At 34.9% G+C, this 23,108-nt stretch overlaps 1 protein-coding gene and 1 pseudogene across 1 annotated transcript in view; one reads left to right on the forward strand and one right to left on the reverse strand.

Annotated features, from left to right (window-relative positions):
* CD96 (CD96 molecule) overlaps positions 1–23,108 on the forward strand; it is a 103,340-nt gene that overhangs the window by 74,184 nt on the left and 6,048 nt on the right. The window contains exons 10-13 of the mRNA XM_049785608.1: positions 10,255–10,323; positions 11,109–11,180; positions 19,100–19,156; positions 20,984–21,073. Coding sequence (XP_049641565.1) covers positions 10,255–10,323; positions 11,109–11,180; positions 19,100–19,156; positions 20,984–21,073 — 288 coding nt within the window. The remainder of the gene's footprint in view (positions 1–10,254; positions 10,324–11,108; positions 11,181–19,099; positions 19,157–20,983; positions 21,074–23,108) is intronic.
* On the reverse strand, positions 2,908–3,005 carry LOC126026460 (uncharacterized; annotated as a pseudogene).

The raw sequence follows: 23,108 nt of genomic DNA on the forward strand, positions 1-23,108 counted from the left end.
GACCATTTAACTATAGTTTGATAAATAATGAAGAGAATGAAAAAGCACAGCCAAAGATCAGGGTCCTTGAAAAATGTTTTGAAGACAAGAAAATAAAAAAAAGAAGAGTGTTAATATTGGCGATTCCTTTGTAAAATAGACATATAAATGCAACAGATAACAATAAACATACAAAATGCCTAACACTGGAGGCGGAGTCATAGCGCAGCAGTAGGGCATTTGCCTTGTACGAGGCTGATCCAGGTAGGACCTGGATTCGATTCCCAGTGGCTCATATGGTCCCCAAGCCCGGAGCGATTTCTGAGAGCATAACCAGGGGTAACCTCTGAGCGTCACCAGGTGTGCCCCCAAAACAAAAACAAACAAAAATACCTAATACTATACGTGATTCATAACTCTCAAAGTGTTTCACTGGATTATTTGCCTCTTAATTTTTTGGAATATGAGCATGTAATTTTTGAATATGCGTAATAAGCTCAAGGCAGGAAATATAGTGACATTGTCTAAACTGTGTTTATATATGATTTAATAAATGCAAACCATCTGTCCCTTAAATTATATGACTAATATTTGAACTGAAGACTAAATGAGGAAGAAAGTAGGCCATGAAGAGAGACAATGTTTATTATAAATTTAGCCTAAAAGACCAAATTTAATCATCCAGTTAAATCTATCATCACTATTCTTTCCTTCACTCACTTTGCTGTAGTCAAATTGACCTTTATACTTCCTCCAACATGTCAGGTCAACATCCACTATAGGATCATTTCATTATTTTCCTTTACCTAGAAAATTATTACCCAGAAATTTCAAATATCTTCAGTTCCTAAAAGTTGTTTAACTGTCTTCTTCCAATAAATATTTCCTTTGTATTTACTTATGAATTTATTTTTTTGGTTTTGGGGGGGCCACACCTGGTGATGTTCATGGGTTACTCCTGGCTATTGGCTCATATGGTTGGGGGCCAGAGAGATAGCATGGAAGTAAGGCTTTTGCCTTGTATGCAGAAGATTGGTGGTTCGAATCTCGGCATCCCATATGGTCCCCTGAGCCTGCCAGGAGTGACTTCTGAGCATAGAGCCAGGAGTAACCCCTGAGTGCTGCCGGTTGTGACCCAAAAACCAAACAAACAAACAAAAAAATAGATCCTGGCTTGGGGAACCATATGGGATGCCAGGAGATCAAACAGCAGTTTGTCGCCGGGTCATCCGAGTACAAGACAAATGCCCTACCATTTGAGCCACTGCTCCAGCCATGAAGATTTCTTTTTTATATAATTTTTCATTTTATAAAATATACAAAGATATTCATAAATGAGTTTTACATGCAATGTTCGAGCACTATTCCCACCACCAGAGTTAATTTTTACAGGTACCTTTGTAAATTCTATTGTTAAAGTTTACTTCTCATGATTTCAGCATTGTTGACTCTGTGCTTTCAATATTAAGCTCTATCATTCCTCAACACTACTAATGTCTCTGAACTGCCTTGACCCCTGCCCCACCTGTTACTTCACCTGTCTCCCCACTCCTTTCCCTCACTCATCTCCACTAAATTTCTTTCCCTCTCCTCTCTATATTTTGGGACTAAGTGTTGTCTAGGCATCTTTCCTTTTAATCGTTGCATTTTTAAACACAGGAGTATGTCACTTAGATGTAGTATTTAGAATAACAGGATAAGAGAATGCAATGGCTCATGAACTTTACCATGTTTAATTTATTTAAGCCATCAGCCTCCTCTATTTCACACCCTGCCTCTTTTCTCTGAGCTATCATCTACATTGTATATTTTAACACATGGATTAATCTCACAAAAAAAAAAGACAATCCCATGAGGACAAGGATTCTGTGTGTGTGATATTTGTCTACTGATGCATCTTTGTCACTTGATTAATAATAATTATAATGACTAGTAAACTGTAACACAATGAAATGTATTTTGGATTAAATATATTTGAAGAAGAGAGATGAAAGAGATTATCAAAGGAAAGTATAAAAAGAGCCTATATATATTCTTTAAAACAGAGCATGTTAACATGGCTTAAAGATTGGGCAAGGAAGCTAAGGTGATAATGAGAGAGAAGTAGAGATTCTAATGGGCCTTCTATGCTGGGCACTTGTACGGTAGCAGCCATCGTGATCTCTCCAATGGCTAAGTGCTGATTGTGTTGATGTACACTATAACAAGTCTAACTAAAGTTAATCAGGCGACCACAGTAAAATTAAAAATAATATTTGATATCATACAAATGAGTTTGATCTTATTTTACCACCCACAAGTTCTGGAGTCTGGGACCAGTTATTTTATCTATTTATATGATCATTGTTTCAAATGTGAAGATGTGTGAAAAATGACTATATAGTTAAGTCCAGATGTTTGGTCTGAGAAAAGATACTATGTTCACATGATCCATGAAAAAAATTAATCTCTACATCATGATCTTTACTTGTAGTTTTATAATTCCTTAATAAGTATACAAATATCCAAATTATTTTCCTTTTAATCTATTTAAAAGTTGATTCACACTTTTAGGGAGTTTGAATTCACATCTTTGTATGTGTATAATTCTCACCATGCCCACTAACAAAGTTTCCTCATCCCATCACTAAAAATTGTTCTTTACTCATTTTTCCTGCTGCCACTACTTTGATGTACACAGTAGCTAAGCTCTTTCTTTTGTTAAAACACAGTAGGTCATATTAAAAAATTCTTTTTTCGGGCCTGGAGAGATAGCACAGTGGTGTTTTCCTTGCAAGCAGCCGATCCAGGACCAAAGGTGGTTGGTTCGAATCCCGGTGTCCCATAGGGTCCCTCCTGCCAGGAGCTATTTCTGAGCAGACAGCCAGGAGTAACCCCTGAGCACTGCTGGGTGTGGCCCAAAAACCAAAAAAAAAAATTCTTTTTTCACACCAGATGGATATTGTGCCAACATCATACAAGGTGCAAAGGAGAAACATGTCACACAAACATGTAAATATTTAAGCATCATTACAAACCAGAAAGCTATCCTTATTAGACAATTCTTAAATTTTAAATTGCTTAGAAAATATGTCAGCATTTCTCCCAAATAATCTCACCAGGGAAATTTTAACCACTCCTTACTTATCCCTTCACTGGCAGTCAAAGGATTTGTCAATCACTAGAAAGACAGAAGAATTCCAGGTTCTGAGACTTGGGCTGACCAGAATTAGTTTCTACAGTACATGTTTCTGTCTCTTCTATTCAACAGAGATGACTAAAGCAGTTTTCCTGTTTAATTAAATTTCTACTGATAATTTTTAATTTTGTGAGAAATATTTTAAAGAGTTAAAATAGAAATAAACTAGGATCATTTGCAAAACTTCTTATTGAACTTCAGGGCAGTTTATGAACGAATATAAATAAGCATACTGTATGAAGTGTTTTTTCTCTAAAGTTTTCTCTGGGATATAGACTGTTAGATATCTGAACACTTGTAAGCTTGAATAACAATAGACATCCAAACTAAAGAAGAAATAAATAATCATTAACTAAAGCAGCAACCTTCATCTCTGGGTCAAACTTATTACTCACCTAGAAGTTGTAGTGTAGCATATTATGTTAATAGAATATTAAAGTGGGCTTTGCTTAATGATAAAGTGTAAACTTAACCTTGAAGGAGAAAAAAAATTAGCAAGATGTTTCATTCATATGCTAAAATATGATAAAAAAACTTTATTAGGAAAAATACAAAAGTAGTTTTAATGAAATGTTCTACTTGATATCAACAGATAGGTCATTCTAATGGCAGAATCTCCAAATGGGTTAATCTAACAAGGAATTTCTCTTTAAAAAAAGGTAAAACTAAAAACAATGTCCTTTCTACTAGTTTGTCTTTGTTCTATCTATGTGGGTGTGATGAAGCACTGTGACTCCATAATTTCCCACTTGTCTCAATTCAACGAAAAAAAAAAACAAATAGATTCTCCTTTGTAATGGGGCAGCCTTGGAACACACAGATACCACCTATCATAATTACTGGTTATGTCCTTTCTAAGAAACACCTATTTGCCCTCTCTTATGCCCCCCTCCACATTCTCTTGTTATGCTATTCGAGGAAACTTTAATGGGACTGCAGAAGTTCTTAGCCCTTCCATGTAGTCTCCTTTCTGAATTGACTCCTGTGATTTTTCTGGTTGGTGAAGAGTTGATTATTACATCTTGGTACATCCTGGAGAAGAGATGCCCTCAACTGTTAATTGAGTAAAATAATACATGAAAAACAAGTAGCAAAAAGTGATGATTTAGATATTGTTAGAACTGGAACATAGTATGCTAAGGAATCTTAACTTTAAAGCTTCATGGGTGTGTGGAGGAGATTAAATTAACTAGGAAATTAGGCAATTCTCTAGCTTGCTTCAAATATGAATACATGATGAAAAGGGGTAAGTCTTTCATTAACCTGTGCAGTCTGGTATAGACATTTAGCTAAGACTCCCCCAAGATTCAGATAGAGATAAATAAGGCTGTCATGACTTTATAATAGTGAACATGTATGATCGCTAGAAATCATTTGCCCCTTTATTCCAAGAACTGATTAGTACTTGTCAACTCTTAACAAACTCTACAATTCTATCTGTGAGCGAAAGGGTAAAGCCGCACTACTAGGCCAGGCACAGAGATGCAGTAACACAAAGAACTAGACAATATGTATGTATTACTCCTCCTCCAAGTTTCTGGCCACCTTTGGGAGAATCAAACAAAGAAATTCTCCCCAGCAATAAACAATCTGGCTTCCTAAAAAGAACATTTAATCAGTTCCTTAAGCAAGTGAAACATATACAAGTTATCGTACATCATCAGAATTCTTATTATTCTTATAATAATTAAATTACATGGGGCTAATAACCAAATCCAGTACTCATTGTGAACAATCAGATTGACTAGAGGATATATATTTTAAAGGGACTGGAAATTGCTTCTTAGATTGAGATTTTAGACACTGTAGCATTCATTAATAAAATATTTTATGACTCCTTTTTGGTACATTTTTATCAGCTTTTTTCTATTGTTATCAAGTTAACATAATATCTTGATGCTTTCAATTACTAAGTCACTTGGTGAGTAGTATAAAGGTCAGGTTCTCATGGATAGAGAGGGAATGAAGGAAAAATGAATGAATAAATAGATTCTTTTATGGGAAGGAGAGGTGATAAATAACTAAAGAATGACAATAAAATCCTGTTTTCTTCTTTTTGAGAAGAAGAGGTCACATTTTTTAATCTCTCTGAGAATTCTTTACAATGCAGAGTTTTCTTCCCCCTCCCTCAGGTTTCTTTTTCTATTAATTAAGAGAAGCACTCATATTTCTCAATAACATAGCATCTATGGATTATTTGTGGCTAGCCATTTTTTCACCTACACATTTTTTTTATTTTGTTATGATCCAAAACACCCCAAAAAGGTTTAAAAATGGATAACTAAATTTTTTTGCAGATGGAGACAAAGATAAAGCTCTCTTTTCAGAAACATTTCACTAAAAAGAAATAATATTCAAAATCGTTCTGATATGGGCACAACGGGTAGGGCATTTTTGCCTTGCATAAGGCTGACTCACGTTCAATTCCTGGCATCCCATATGGTTCCCCGAGCCTGCCAGGAGCTATTTCTGTACGCAGAGCCAAAAGTAACTCCTAAGAGCCACCAGGTGTGGCCCCAAAACAAACAAAAACAAAACAAACAACTCAAAATCATTCAGATTTTGTAGGGTCATAATATTGCTAAGAATGAAACATCAAAAAATTGAGGCTCTTGATGAGAGATTACCAACTCCTTCCTCTAGAGGGCGTAGTGCAACACAGGGATGGTAAAAAAAATTCTCACAAATGAAGATTGATTGACCTCTTCTAGCTGGTGGGTACTTAGAGATAAGCTAGAATGGGCCACTGGGAAAAGGACAGTACTTGGTGCTGTAAAAGCAGTTTTGCTGTCACCAGGAATGTAGCCAGATACTCCAAGATAACTAGTATTCATCTACAAAGAATTAATATTAAACCATCTTCTTGTGCATTATTTTTCTATCACTGCTATCTTTGATGAGAGGCATGGCAGTGAAAAATTACTGTGTAAGAATCTCAACTCCTGGAGAATTAGTGGGATGAAGAAAGAGAAGAAGTGTGGCTGACACTACCAGAAAAAAATTAGTGTGCATCATAAAGCTATGTCCAGCATCTCCAACAATTAATTCTTTTCCAGTCAACGTTTAGTTTTTATTTGAGCCATTTAGTAGAAAGAAGAATTGGCTATTGGGAAGAAGGAAATCCACATCTTTCTCAAAAAAACAAAAAAACAAACAAAAAAAAAACAAGGGCAATTTTATATCTAAGGGGGAGATTTGGGTCTCCTGTTGCTAGGATATGCTTGTATTTTCGACACCTGAACTAAACTGCAGCTGACCTATTTTATAGTTTCTAAGATTACTTTTTAGCACTTACCTCATGCCAGGCACTATTCTAAGTAGTTTATATGTATGATTCTCAATCTTTGCAATCACCCTACTAGAAAAGCACTGTTATTCACAACTCAGAAATGTTGAAGAAGGAAAACGGGTCAAAAGACTTTCTCAACATCATACATCATACATCTAACAAAGAACTTAACCAAGATTCGACCCATGCTAATTGAAAACCATGCTCTTAGTTATTAAACTGTATTGCTTTTGAAAATTTTTAAGTAGATTTTAAACTTATTTCTTAGAATTTTTGGGCAAGTGGTGAGTCTATGACAATGGCAAGCAACTGAAACCATGGAAACTTGTTTTCTTCACACCATTTGATTCCTGACCCAGCATATCTCTCTCTCTCTCTCTCTCTCTCTCTCTCTCTCTCTCTCTCTCTCTCTCTCTCTCTCTCTCTCTCTCTCTCACACACACACACACACACACACACACACATTTATATATATATATATATATATATATATATATATAAAACCTACAAATATTTGCTAATTTTTGACTGAATCTTCTTACTTCTGGAAAATTTTGGTCTCCTTGGCTTCTCTAAAACCATGCACTGTGTGTTCTCTTCTTTATTTAATGGTTTCTCCTTTTCTTCTATCATTCCCATATTTGGAGAATACCTCAGATTTAATCCTAAACCTTCTTCTCTTCTCCCTGAAACAAACTATCTTGATACTCTCAATTACTTCAATTATTTTGTAGATTTTGTTGTTGCTGTCATTTTGTCTTTTCTGTGGGAGTCTCGAGCAAATCTCTCAAGTCTCTCAAGTTCTCAGGGTCTCCAGGGAACACTTCTAGGGATTCTTGGCCAAATAAGCAACGTGGGGACCCAGGTATATAGTGTTACTTGGGTTCTGTAGTTCCAGAGACCTTTACAACCACCCCACTGGTACTATACAGAGGTCATACGGCACGTAGGATATAGAGGCCCTATAGTACTAGGGATCAGTACAGAGATAGGTAGATGGAATCTGAGTCAGCACATACACTAATACATTTACTGATCCCTGCTTTACTTCACTTATTGCCCAAATACTAATGTATCAAAAATGTGTGCTTACAACTTATACTCCTAAGATTCAATCTCATATCATCAAATCTTTGCTAAGATGAATATCTTGTATAGACTCACAGTCAATCTGTCCAAAGTTAATTTTATCTGTGAACCTTTCAGTGTCTAAAAACAACGACTCCTTTGTTTATTAGTTAATGATAGCAGGATTCAAAAAGTTTTTCAATCAAGACAATTGGAGAATTATTTGTGCTTTTTCCTTTTTTTTTTTTTTTTGACTAGTCAATTTGTCCCCAAGTTCTCTTGAGTGAGTCCATGTTCTAAAACTATTATTGTCTTCATTCTCCCTGTCCTTCCCTATATAATCCAGGTCAACATTGGATTACTCTTGGATTAGAGCATCTCTAAAGGACAGTTTAATGACATTTTAAACAAGGAATTCTGTAGACATGATATTACTTCTTCTTTATTGTAGTATTTGTGACTGTGATGTTCTTCAGTGGTCACATCCAAAAACAGTTATGCCAAGAATGAAACTAAAGCTTCACATATGAAAAACAAATGCCCTATCACTGAGGCACATTCCAAGTTGTTTCTTCTTACTTTCAATCTTCGTTTCCTTACTTTTCACAGAGTAACTGCAATATTTAAATGGACTCTAGTACTCTCTTTTATTTTATGTTCACACTGCTTAAGATATTATTCTCATGTTCCATCTTCTTTCTCCTGCCCTGTATTACCAATTTGCATTATTTTTTCAGACCTAGTTTATCCATGACTATCTCCAGGAAGCCTTGTGTGAACTCTCATATATTGGTTTATTTTTCTCGTCTGGAATCTTATATTTTTTTTCTACCACAACATTTTTCTGCTTACACTATTGTTATGATTTTACTATTTGCAAAGAGCATAGGAATACATAATTAAAACACACTCCAAAACTCCATATCTTACATTTTTATTTGACAGAGTACATGCTCATTCATCCTTATGAAAAGGTTAGTAAAGGCCCCTAAACCGGTGACTAAATGACCTGTTGCACAGTCATTCAAGAATCCAGGATCTGTGGCCTGTAATTTGTGTCTTCCTCTAAGTCATGTTGCATTATATCTCGAGAGCACATAGAAAACATTACAAAGTGTCATGTTAGTTAAGCTTTGAAAGGAGAACCAGCACACCCACTCATAATTCCAAAGGCCTTGACTCAGAACAGGACCAAAAGTCTAGTTATGTAATGAAGCTTATCTATGCCATAAAGAAGAGGACTAGCATTGGTGATCAGTTGGAAGTTTATCTCACTGGCATTCATTCTCACTAATCTATATATTCTTTAAAGAAAAAAAGAAATTTTTCTTTTATTTAACATAAAATTTTAATTATCTTTTCTTATTTTCATCCTATTCTAGGACACACTGGGGAATCACTAAGTATTTGTTGTAGAAGTGAAGATGTCAGCATCTTGATTTTAAAACTTTTTTTTTCTCCCTACTGCTCATGTTGACTGTTCATTTCAGTTTTCATAGAGCGTTATCTCAAGCAGCCAATAACACATCTCCCCATAAAGTTGAAGGGGTGATGTGGGGTTTTAGTGTCAAATTCTTTATAAAAAAATTCTGATCATTCTGTATGCTATGTTTAGCTGCACAAGCCACAGTGCCAATTTATCTCTATTATTTAAAGATTTGATTATCTCCATTTCCCATTTAAGGTATTTCTTTCCCCAGAATCAAGAAAAAACTGAAAGGTTATTTATTACTAACTAAAGCTTAGGGTGAATAATTCAGATATAAAAATGTTAATGTCAAAAAAAATGTTAATGTCAATATAATGTAATACTTTTTATGAAGAATAGAGGTTTCTTTTTCATCACAATAAAAGAGAAAGTTGTTTCCCCTAAAATTTAACTATTTATCATATATGTCCATAAATAACAGAAATTATACTTATTACTAAAAATCAATTAACATTATTACTCAAACATTCTGAAAAAATGTGAGATTAAGAATATACTAAGTATAATAAGCTGCATGAGAAATGCATTCTCTATCCACTGAGATTGCAACAGAATTTAACAAGCTTTTTCTACATATTTTCCTTTATTTCCCTTTGCATGTTTTCTTATAATGTGTACTTATGTAGAAAACCTTCAAAATGTTTGGGAGTTAAGAAGAAATATACAGACATGCATGAAAAATAATAAAAGGTGTTTTGCAAAGTGGCATAACTATCTTTTTAAGGAATTGTGGTTTAACATCATCTTCAATCTGCCTTACACCTAGAGATATTTTCAAAAGATTAGTAAGAAGTCTTCTTTTTCTGGTATGAAAGAGAAGGGCAGGAAGAAAAAAGGAAAAATAAACCATATGTCATATGTAAAATATATGCCAATGAAAAATTCACCACATGATCATTTCCATGATGGATACAAATGTTTTCTTCACTGTTTATTTCATATGAAATAGAATCTAGAACACTATAGTTACTTAAAACAATTATATTTTGGAAAATTGAGTGTAATGTACTTGGATTTGAAAGAATTGGGTTGCTGTCAATAAATGATATTGAATGGTGAATATGTCACTGCAAAATTATACCTGTAGGATTGATTTCCATAATGTATAAAATGAAGCCTTTAGACTCAGAGCAAGGATTCTTTCCTACTTTAATAATCTGTGCTCTACAGAGCACCTTTAATAATTATAGTTGCATAGTCAAATATGTGACTGTAAATAGCTATAAAAATTGGAATTTTTTTTCAAATTAGGATCTCCAGATACATTGTCAACAGCTTTTGTCGAAGTGAAAACATCAAGCCTAACCACCACCCCTCAAAGTAAGTATAACAAATCTTTTCTCCTATAATTTAAAAAAGGAACACACTAAAATTTACTGCAGCTACAATATTTTGAACTTTGTGGACAGCTGTTACTTTGTCATTTAATATTCATATTTTGGTTTTGGTTTTCTCTATAATAGTTTATAATGTGGTGATTTGTGTAGCAAGTTGCCTATCATTGTAATTCTAAAAACAAGGGTTGTTAACTTATCAAACTTTACCTTTCATTTGTAATGAGATTTTAAAATGGTATTAAAGTAATTTTAACAATATTTCCAGTGATCGGTATTGATGACAGGAACAAATTGGCATTTAAAAACATCCAGAAATTTTGCTTAAAAAGCCAGCTTGCATACCCATTCAGGGAAACACTCTTTCAACAAGATATTTTTTTCAAAAGTCACATAAAATAAAAATACATCTCATGCTAGCTCAAAGAAGTGAGTACACCTGGCATGTTGGAGCCCCAGGTTCAAATTCTGGCACCACTCTGAGCACCACAGAGTATGCTACCAAACCATAAACAAAATACTAAAGAAGTTCAACACATCAGAAGTAAACATTAAACTAAAGTTATTTTTGTTCTTGTTGTAATATAGAAGTAGCACCTTGCCTGCAGTCACATCCACTGACACTGGCTTGATTTCCAGCTCTGGATATGATCCTCTCAGCAGCCCCAGGGGTCACTCATGAGCACAGAGAAAGGATTAGCCCATGATTACTGCTGGGTGTTGCCCCAAACCAAACCAAAAGATTAGATTTTGAATGTTTTTGTCTTTTAGCCAGCCATTCCAATGTGACTTCCCAAGGTTTCAACTACTCCTCAACCTCGAGAGAAAATGATGCTGAAAACTGTAAGTATAACTCAGCCCCTTGAGTCCTACAGACCTCATTCATTCATCCAAAAATATATTAAACAATTACATGTTTAGGTTATAATCATGCTAGCAAAATCCATATATATCAACCATGTTTAAGTTTTTGTTGTTGTTGTTGTTGTTTGTTTTTTGCATTTTGTTTTGAGGCCTCACCCAGTGACAGTCAAGGGTTACTCATGGCTATGTGATCAGAAATCACTCCTGGCTCGGGGGACATATGGGACATGGGGGATCGAACCCAGGTCTGTTCTGGGTCAGCCAAATGCAAGGCAAATACCCTACTGCTGTGCTATCACTCTGGCCCCAAATTTAAAAAATTTTTATAATAGCTATATACAATTTATAAATAAACAAATCTAAGTGGAAAGGGCATATGTAATATGAAGGGGGAAATGCAGTGAAGAAGTGAAGATTATGAATGAAATTAATGAATCAAGGTGAGATTATGAATCAAGGGCAAGGATTGGCTGCCTTTTTATATTTGGTTTGGGTTTGGGGGAAGTTGGAGACAGTGTTTATGCCATACCCAGCAGTACTCATGACTTAGTTCTAGCTTTATGCTCAGAAGAACATATATAGTACCGGGGAGCAAACTTGGGCTTACTAAAAACACATCAAGTGACTTACTCATAATTTCTATTGCTCTGGACCCTGGATTGCCAATTTAAATATAATCGACTTAAAGACTTAAGGAGGAAAGTAGGACCTGAGAAATGATTAACTAGTAGAGTTAAAGAGCAAGCTATGATTTTATTTAGGGAAAGAAAATTACCTAGAATTTGATTGTCACTAATCAAAATTAACAAGAAACCCAACGTGAGCCCCAGAAATTATTTTTTGTATTTTTACAATATCATTGTTTCTCTATTTTAAAGTGTGCTAATAAATAATAGTTAATATTAGTATTACTATTATTATTTTATGCTTACATTGCTTCTGGACCACAACCAACATGTCAATATCCTCCACTTCTGTCTCTTCCCATTCCACTGGCAGTCTCAATTCTCAACTCCATTTTGTTTCTGTTTGGGGGCCATACTTGGACGTCTTAAGAGCTTACTCCTGGCTCTATGCACAGGGAGCATTCCTGATGAGGCTTTGGAGACCATATGCAGTGCCGTGGATTGAACTTCAGTCTGCTGAATACAAGTCAAGCAACTGATTTCCAATCCCAGTTCTGTTGTCAACAAACTCACTTTGTTTTCAATGGATATTCCTTACTTTGTCTCTTTAAACTCCACAAATTATCAATAGCCATTGTCTTTTTATCTGGCTTCATTCATTTAGCATGACAGCGCCAGTTTCATCCAAGCTCAAACTAAATGTAAGATTTCATCTTTTCTCATAGTTGAAACATATCTCATTGTGTATCTATACCACAATTTATTTAGTTGTTTTGTGACAGGCTGGACTGCTTCCAGATCTTGGCTATCAAGAGTAGAGCAACATCTATTTTACTCCTGGCCATGCGCTCAGAAATTGCCCCTGGCTTGGGGGACCATATGGGATGTGAAGGGATCGAACGGAGATCCGTCCTAGGCTAGGACAGGCAAGGCAGACACCTGACAGCTTGCGCCACCTTTCCGGTCTCGCAACATCTATTTTAAATTAATGTTTTGTGTTGTTGGCATGGATGCCCAGAAGTGGAATCACTTGATCATATGGCACTTTTATTTCTAATTTCTTGTGAAGTCTCCATAATGTTTTCCATAAGTGCTGAAGAAGACAAAAGTACCACTAACAATATCTGAGTTCATTTTTCACTGCATTCCTGTCAGTAATTTTTCATATAAAACATTATCACTAGAATGAAGTGATATTTCATTGTCATTTCAATTTGCATATTCCTGGCAATCAACGATGTTGAACACATGTCTATTGCCATCTGTAGTTTTAGAGAAAGTGTTTTTTTCCTTGATTTTTAATGGTTTTCTTTTTTAGATTTTTGTTATTGTTTAGCCCTAAGTAGGTTCCATATTTTGAATATATCTATCTTGTCAGATGTACATCATGCGGTATCTTTTCTCCCATTCATTAGGTTATTTTTTATTTTAATCATAATTCATTTCACTGTGCAGATATTTTTAATAGGTATAACCCCATTTTGCTTGTTTTCTTTGTTAACTAGGTTATCTCATACAAGACTCCTCTGAAGGCAGTTTGTGAGGATTTTGTCTGTTTTCCTCATATTTTATGGATATAAGTCTAATATCTATTTTGTAGTCATTTTGAATTAACCTTAACCTTTACATGTGGTCTGAGATAGGGGTCTAGTTTTATTTTTGTAGTTGTTGTTGATTTTATATAGGACTAACCAATTTTTCCAGCACCATTTTAAAATAAGCTTTCCTTGCTCCACTTAATGTCCTTTGTCATATGTTAACTATCATTTTTTGTCCAACTTACCTCTGAGCTTTTAATCTTATTTTTATTTGTCTAAAATTATGTCTTTAGTGCATTACTATGTAGTTTTATAACTATAACTTGATAGATTCATTCAAAATCAGAAAACATAATGTCAACAATTTTTCACTTAATTGTTTTGGCTATATGGATTTAGAGAAACATCAATAGACACTACTGCTGGTGTTCCTAAAATGTTTCTAATCTGGCCAACTAAAAGATTGAAAACAGGAAAAGGTATCTCCTGATACTACTTTAGTAGTTATTACAAATTTTGGATAGAAAACATGCAATTTCTTGTGGTATAAAGACAAAGGGTGGTGGAAAGATCAGGAATGTAGTTGAAGCCAAGAACAGATAAGAACTTACATACTTTAGGTGCAACAATATGTATTTAACTCCAAAGTTTTTTGGCATGAAGAATCAATGTGTATGTTCCTTTTGGAAAGTATTCATTTAAATTATCTCCAAGTCTTTTATGTTAAGTATCTCAGTAATTGGTTCTTGGTAACTTGATCTTTGTAAATGAAGTAAGATAAGGAATGAGCATGATATTTATGCTTGTTATTTTTTAGTTAATTTTTTCTCTCATATGATTCTCAAGTTCTCAAATTTTGTATGGATCAATCTCAATCCATTACACACTTCTCTCATTAGTCTGTTAAAGATCCTCTATAATGTTTCATAACATATTTTAATATATATTTAATAATATAACAGGTGACCATGACTGAGTGTCCAAATACAAGACTACAAAGGACATATTTGAAAATCAGGCATAAAAAACAACTACACAAATGTTTGGAATTAGCTATATCCAAAGAGACATAGAAGATGACTGAAAATAAAAAGAGCATGTTCAACAAATTCCGTAGGACACTTACTACATATAGAAAAACTATTAAAATATGCTTTAACCTCTCACACTACACAAAAAAATGTGCTTTATATTTTAAGATATTTGCACCGAGAGAAAAGCATAAAATTTGTTATAAAATAAACTTATGAAAGTCAATTTTAAAAGGACCTTATCATTTACACAAATATATTCCTGGCTTATGAAATAGATTTGATAATTAAATGGACAGTTGTGAATGTGAAACCTTCCTATTCCATTCCCCCACTTTAAAATGGATGTTCCTTCAATCTATCTTTACTAGTCTTCCAATACAGCTTTCTAAATTGTGAGATATGAAATAATCTAAAACCCAGGAAATTACTCTTCTCAACATTAAGTTTCCACAGTTTTGTGAATATGAAAATGAAGTATGAATATAAAAATGAATATAAAAATATTGTTACACTCCTGTCATTTTTAATCCATAATCTTAGAGAAAAAAACTTTACACCAGTGAGTTGTTCTTTTTATCATCATTCACAAAAGCACAATAGGACACAAATTAATATTGATTGTTTTTACATGTTTTTACTTGTCGAATTGTATATAATGTGACACACAATAATAGGCGACACATTTATCAAGATTCATGACAGGTATTGGTAATAGGATGTTTGTTTCTGGTATTTTAATTTCAGCAAATTTATGAAATATTCAAAGGCAGAAGAAGAAGAAGTATGGATGAATTTCTGGTGAATTTCTTTGACTCTTGTTATCTATAAACATCTCAAGCATATTCTTATACATTGATTTTCTTTTATTTATTCATTTTTTTTATTTTGGTTTTTGCACTCAGGGTTTACATCTAGTTCTGTACTCAGGGACTCAGGGATCACACCTGGCAAGTCTTAGGAGACTATCAGGGCTTCCAGGAATCAATCCCAAGTGTGTTACCTACAAGGCAGTGCCTTACCCACTGTACTATCTCTCCAGTCCTCTTATACATTCATTTTTATATAGTTCATACATATTTAGATATCACTAAAAGATTCTAAGAACATTGCACTTACATTAAATTTATAAGTATATATGTCATTTTTTGTCATCAGGAGTGTGAGCCACACCTGGTAACATAAAGGTTTCTTCCTGACTGTGTTCAGTGGTAACTACTACTAGTGACCAGGGACCGTATGTGTTGCTAGAGCTTAAACCAGGGCTACTGCATGCAAGGCAAATGCCTTAAACCATATACTATTTCTCCAGCTCTCCTTTTCATTTTGTTTATCAAATTGTAGAGGTTTTTACTAGAATTCAGAAATTCTTCCCAGTTTTTTACTTTATGAAGCATAATTATCTTTTTTTAACCACATCATAGTGAGATACAGAGTTTAAAAGTTGTTGATTAAAAAAAAAAGGAGTTGTTGATAATTGAGTTTCAGCCACGCAATGTTTCAACATCCATCCCTTCACCAGTGTTTATTTCTCACCACAATTTCCCGAATTTCCTTCTGGTTTACCCCCACTCCCATAGTCTGTCTCAATTCAAATATTCCCTCTCTCTTTTTTCCCCCTTTTTTCATTTTAGACCCCATGGTTTACAACACTATTACTGAAGGGGTATCATGCTTATCACTTTACTTCTTTTCAGCACCAAGTTCTTGTCCAGAGTGATCATATGATCATTTGATGACCATCATTAAAATATGAATGTTGGGGCCAGAGAGATAGCATGGAGGTAAGGCGTTTGCCTTTCATGCAGAAGGTCCGTGGTTCAAATCTCGGCGTCCCATATGGTCCCCCGTGCCTGTCAGGAGCGATTTCTGAGCATAGAGCCAGGAGTAACCCCTGAGCACTGCCAGGTGTGACCCAAAAAACAAACAAACAAACAAACAAACAAAAATATATATATATATATATGAATGCTAAATCTAGCCTTCTAAGTAGCCAAGATACATATTTTGGGACATATTTTCATTCTAACATTGAGAGGATCAAATTATTCCTCAGAAAACTGAAGTTTAACTATGTTTGCTTTCTGTTTTGTTTCTCATCATCTACCTTAGCAAGTGGTGAATAAAGTCACAGTGAGAGCAGATGGTCTGTTTAAAATAAACCAGCAGAAAAAAAATGATATGAGTCTGTATGACTTCTGTTAAAATGGGCATTAAGGGGCTGGAACAATAGCACAGCAGTAAGGCATTTGCCTTGCAAACGACCAACTGAGGACGGACCCCAGTTCGAATCCTGGCATCCCATATGGTCTCCCAAGCCTGCCAGGAATGACTTCTGAGAGCAGAGCCAGGAGTAAGCCCTGAGCGCCACTGGGTGTGACTCAAAAAAGGGGGAGGTGTGCATTAAAAATATTTGGTCCAGGGCCCGGAGAGATAGCACAGCGGCGTTTGCCTTGCAAGCAGCCGATCCAGGACCAAAGGTGGTTGGTTCGAATCCCGGTGTCCCATATGGTCCCCCGTGCCTGCCAGGAGCTATTTCTGAGCAGACAGCCAGGAGTAACCCCTGAGCACCGACGGGTGTGGCCCAAAAACCAAAAAAAAAAAAAAAAAAAAAAAAAAAATTTGGTCCAGTGGCTAAAAGCAGCAGGTAGAGCACTTCCCTTCCATGCTGCTGACCTGGGTTAGATTCCCAGCACCACATGGTACCTGAGTCTACCAGGAGAGATTCTTGAGTGAAAAACCTGAGCATAGCCAGTGTGGCCCAAAACAAAACAAAAAGGTTTGGTCCACTATTTCCATCTATATACCTTGGTTTCCCATATATATATATTTATATATATATATTTATATATATATATTTATATAAAAATATATATCACTTGTACAGCTGCAAAATTACATTAAATATAAGGATATCTCCCTGACCAACTCAAATTTAAAATAGCTATGTGCAAAGTCACCCTGACCTCTGGAAGAATTTCAAGAAGAAACAACTATGACAGGTTTACCTGTGCATGATCCCTGGAAAGCACTAATATATAGCTCTTCTAAAGAAACTCAGAGCATACCTCTATCTGCAACTGAAAATACCAAAGGCATCTAGGGAGGAACCAAGGACTGGGAGGACAACGGATTTTGTAATGTTTGATTGGTTAATTTTGGTTTTGCTTGTTTGTTCTTTGCTTCTGTTCTATTTTAGTTTTTCTATTGTAAGTGATTTATTTATTTTCACATATTTTACGTATGTAACATATGAGAATAAACTTAACTAGAAATGTTGTATATGCTAATATTATTCATAAATCAGCATAATGACTTTCTGTTGATTACAGCATGTACTACTGTAATTGTTTTGCCTCACATTATATTATAGGACTTTTATCAAGTAAGTTATAGATAGCATTCCAATATGTCATGATTCACAAGAAATCAATGTTTCTTTATTTTTTAAAATACTTTATTTAAACACTGTGGTTTACAAGGTTATTATACAGTTTTTAATTACACTTACAAAGTGCTCATGATTGAATTTCAGTCATATAGTGTATACACAAAACCCTTCATCAGTGAACATTTCCAGCCACCAAAATGTCCTCAATTTCCCTTCAATCTTCCTCCTTCCCCTCTCCTCTGCTTGCCTCTGTGGCAAACAAGAAATTCCGTTTTTTTTAACAGTGATTAGATTCTAAATAAAATTAATTTATCTAGGTCATTAACCATATATACTTATTGAATTTGCTGCCATTCACCTGAGGGAAAGGCTTGACTCTTGAATGCATCAGGACTCATCCAGTACCTGAGATAGAATGTGAAAATAACTGATAATTCACTATTGTCTAGTTGACTTTCAGTACTGTTTTCACAGTCTCTTATCCAAAAGTAAGAATTATTTTTGTGGGGCCAGAGAGATGGCACAGTGGTAGGGCATTGACCTTGCATGCAGCCAACCTGAAAGGGACCCAACATGATTCCCGGCATCCCTTATGTTTCTCCAGCCAGCCAGGGACAATTTCTGAGTTCAAGCCAAGAGTAAGCTCTGATCATTGCCGCTGCTGCTGCCTGGTGTAGCCCAAAAATCAATCAATCAATAAAGTTAAAAAAATTATTTTGCTACCTCATGCATCTTCTACCAAAGTCTTAAAAGTACTTTGTGCATTTATTCTTCACTAAAAGCACCAGAGTCTGACAAGTTTTTCAATGTCTCATCATATTCTTTTAACTGACTTGGGGATGGACATTAGTAAAGTTAAAACCCACTGTCTGGAGGTACCTCTGAAAGAAGATCCACTCCTAATGTCTACATTACAACTTTTCTTAAGTAGAAATTACCAAAATCTTCTCTATTTGAGACACTGTACAATAAATATGCCTTCAAGTCATTAGTGCACATTCAGAATGGTTCTGTGACCTTGCTATAAATGCTAATTCAGTGAACCGGATAAAGTACAACAAGTAAGGTGTTTACTTTGTATGTGGCAGACCTAAGTTTAAACCCTGGTACCCCTTATGGTCCCTCAAGCCCTTCGGAGTGATCCCTAAGACGAGAGCCAAGAGTAAGCCCTGATCATTTCTAGGTATAGCCCAAAACCACAATAAATATTAATTCATACAATTTTAATAATATACTAAATTAAAGATCAAAGAAGGTCAACAAAATAACTAGTCTTATAAATATTGACTCTTAGAATATATTTCTGTTTTAGCAGCTTCATGGATGCCCAGCGAAACATCCTCCTCAAGAGCAGCTTCAACACATCATGGTGAGTAGTTGCAAGAAAATTAGAGTTAGGGAAAAAGAGTGGTCAGCTTTTGAAAAAAAATTATTTTATTAAAACAATTGTGATCAACAGAATTTTTCATAGTTGAATTTGAGATATACAATGAGTTGGGACTCTTCCCACCACCAGTGTCACCCTCTCTCCACCAATGGCCTCAGAATACATCCTATATCTCCACCCTTTGTACCCTGGCCTGCCAATATAACAGGACCCTTTAAGTTTAAATTGTTAAAGTTTAGGTCCCTTCATTCTATTAGAATTGATTTGGCTTGGATATTTAGTTCTGTCCTTATTTATTTCCCCGCCAATGCATCTGAGACCACTTGGCCCCTGGCCCCCAGCCTTTCTTTGATCCTTTCTTCTTAGTTTTAGAAAAGTGCGGGACTATGTGGTAAAATAAAGTAATCCATGTCCCAAGATTTTATAAAAAAGTTTGGAGCCCCAATTTAAAAGATAAGAGATTAATAAAATTCAATTGAAAAAGGGTAAGTTTGGCAGGTTTTGTTTGTTTGCATAGGCACAGTAAAATATGGGGGAAATAGAAAGGAAAACCTTTTGGCCTAAAGACAGGGAGACTTTGCACATGAAGCATCCTGGCACAAACCTACGATAGGCATACAAAGTTTTATAACCCCAAAATCTTCCTCTGTGGTCTCAGTAAAAGTTCTTCACTATCATGAGAGTTGTGGTCAGGTTTCTGTAGGTAGAGATCCTGGGTTTTGTGCAGATCCTATGTCATAGTCAGGGTGACACAGAGTGTCGTCTGGTTTCATCTCGCCATTAGGTGGCAATGCAGGGACCCCTGCCCTGAAAGCAAGTTGTTGCTGTTAACAAGGTTTCAGGGTGTCGTATGAAGCTATTCTGGAGCAAATCAATGCCAGGGCAACAGTAGGGCTGTCCCTGGTAGAAGAAGAGTGGTCAGCTTTTTAAATGTAAAAGTTGAGAAACAAAAAATGGCCAGAAGCTGATTCCATATATGTAACTTAAATTCATTCTGATGATTAAAAACAATAAGAAATGGTACCAAAAACACATCCTGGTCACTCAAAAAAAAAAAAATAGAAGAAAGTGAGCTTTTAATTTTCCTTTTAAATAAAACCTACCTAAGAACATTTTTTCAAATTAGCTCTACAAAGTACATGTTTTAATTTTTAATTTTCATAGGAAAATAAAATAAATAGGCAATATTTATTTGTCTACCTTAATTTTTGAAATTAATTTTATTGACCATATGAAATACATTAATAAATAAATTACCACTATTTGTTAATTGTAGCTCTGGTAGCTTAGTAAAATAGGAATGGGGCCCTGGTTTGAGATTTATTTTACATAAATATTTAATCTTCAAATGGACATTCTTTAATATAGCTTTGCTATATGTGTTACCGGTCTTCCTTTATTTTCTTCAAACCAAAAGAAAATATCACTTTGTTAGTAGTTGCTAAAGAGATACCAGGATCTTAGTCTTCCTGGCAATCATTCTTAGTGGACTTTATAGGACTGAAGAGATAAAGCAGAAGTAAAGGCTCTTGGCCTTGCATGTGGCCAATGTCATTTCAAATCCTGCCAATTGTATAGTCCCCTGAGCACTTTCAGAAGTGTTCCTGACCACGTCTTCAGAAATAGAAGTTGAGCACCACCAGATATAGTCCAGAAACAAACTTTACACATGATATTTTGGAATTCTTTCTTTACTTATTCTGATGAAATCTTAATAATAGTAAGTGAAATCCAGTCTTGATTCTACAGTACTTAATCACCTTGAGATGGCTGTTAATATCACTTCAGACACCCTACTTTTATTCCTAGATGATGTCTTCACCAGCACTACAGGGACATTTTCTGACACTGCCACAATCGTCAATATATCTACTAAGAATAATAGTGTCCAAATCACTGGTAAGTCCATTTATCATATTTTATGAGTCTTACGCTTTGTTCACACAACAATTACATATTGTGTCCTTAGCATTTGTCAGATACAATGCCAGGTGGTGCATACACAATAAAGTTACTAGTTTCCTAAAAGGTATAATAGGAAATAATCCAGCAAAAAATTTTAGTTCTGGTGAACCTCTGATATTATAATACATAATATCAAACTCTGAAAGAAATATGTGATTTTAGTTGAAAAGTTGGGAAAATAGTCTTATGCTTTTTTAAATTCTATTTATTTTTATTTTGTAAATTTCCCCCTTTGAATTCTTGTATTAATGGCTAGTAATAAAATTTTTTCAGTGATATAACATTAGCAATTTTATGTGTATATACAGTTCCTCACACCTGCCATCAATTTTGAGAGATGAATAAGAATTAACAGGGTGAAAAGTAATGAGAAATAGCTTAACCTATACAATTATAATCTGTTGCAAGAAAAATATTGTCCAGACAAAATTCTTTCTATAACTCAACTAACAAAATGTTGTCGATGAAAAATCCAATCATTTCTTTAAATCATAAGAAGCCAAGCAATTCAATCAGTTTAGGTACCTCACAGCACAAGCCATGGTTATAAATTCAGGAGCATAATCAACTGTCTCACTTCAGAAAGTGTTTGGTTGACTGATGAACTCTGAATTTATATTTTATCTAAGATTATAAAGTTTCAGGTCATTGAAGCACTATCATCACATACACCACTTGGCAATAGAACCTCAAACTGAGTCTTACCCTGTACTGAATATTCTGGTACCTTGTTGAACTGCTTGATTTAGAGATGGACTAGACCTCAGCTGCTCCCCTAAGACAATGCTGAAGTCAATGGTCTCATTATTATTGAGTTAAATAAAATTTTATAAGCATTGATGTAATATCTGTTTTAAATATTTTATTAATCAATTTCTCTTAGGCTTTGGAAGTAAAATGTCATATTCCTCAGATATAATTAATATAATAGTGTAAAACCAAATAATTTTAGCTATTAACTATTTAATAGTTGACTCTTAGAAACAATGGCCTATACTGTGGGCAACTTACATCCTCAACAATAAAGACACTTTTCACTATAGTTTTGCATTTCTGTACTGTTTGTGTTTTTAACATAAAGGTAAATATTGAGTTTGTTTTTGTTTTCAGAAAATAGGCAGAGGGGGGCGGAGTAGGGGCACAAAGGGTAAGGCGGCATCTGCCTTGCCCGCGCTCACCTAGGACAAATCGTGGTTTGATCCCCCAGCATCCCAAATGGTCCCCCAAGCCAGGAGCGATTTTTGAGCGCATAACCAGGAGTAACCCCTAAGTGTCACCGGGTGTGGCCCAAAAATCAAAAAACAAACAAAAAAAAAAAAAAAAGAAAGAAAGAAAAGAAAATAGGTCATGGAAATAGCTCAGAGGGCCGAGTTATCTGATTTTCATGCCAGGTTCTGGTTTTTATCCTTGGCACACCCTGATCCCCCAAACAGTGAACTTGAAGTAGTCTCTGAGTACTGCTGAAGTGTCCCCAGAATCAAAAATGTTTTTTAAATTTTAAGTGTTATACTGTGTGATTATAAACTTCTACTTTCATTCTCTAACATGTAGAATACCTAAATATTAGGTATTTTTATTTCTTCCTTTATATTATAAAATAATAAAATTAGTCCAGCATATGACCTCTTTATTGCCTCTGAACATTTTTTTCTTAGTTTTGACTTGGTGCTCAAATACTAAATATGTAATCAATGAGTTGAAATTGAATATGGTTATAAGGGATTAAGAAAAGCATCCATTGGTCATGCACAATTATAATTTTTCTCAGTCATTTATTTTCAACTCCCACTTTTTTGAGACCATAGAAAGAGTAAACAACCTACAGATTTTAGTACTGGAGGTTGTTGCTACATGATCTAATAGTGGCCTGGCAGTTTGATGAGAGTCAGTTGTGGATCTGGTCCATTTCTAAGTCAGAGGGTTTCAGATATGACTTCAGTTTGCTGTGCCTTTAGGCAGAAAAGGGAAT

The sequence above is a fragment of the Suncus etruscus genome, chromosome 13, assembly GCF_024139225.1.
Source record: "Suncus etruscus isolate mSunEtr1 chromosome 13, mSunEtr1.pri.cur, whole genome shotgun sequence".
NCBI classification, from domain to species: Eukaryota; Metazoa; Chordata; class Mammalia; order Eulipotyphla; family Soricidae; genus Suncus; species Suncus etruscus.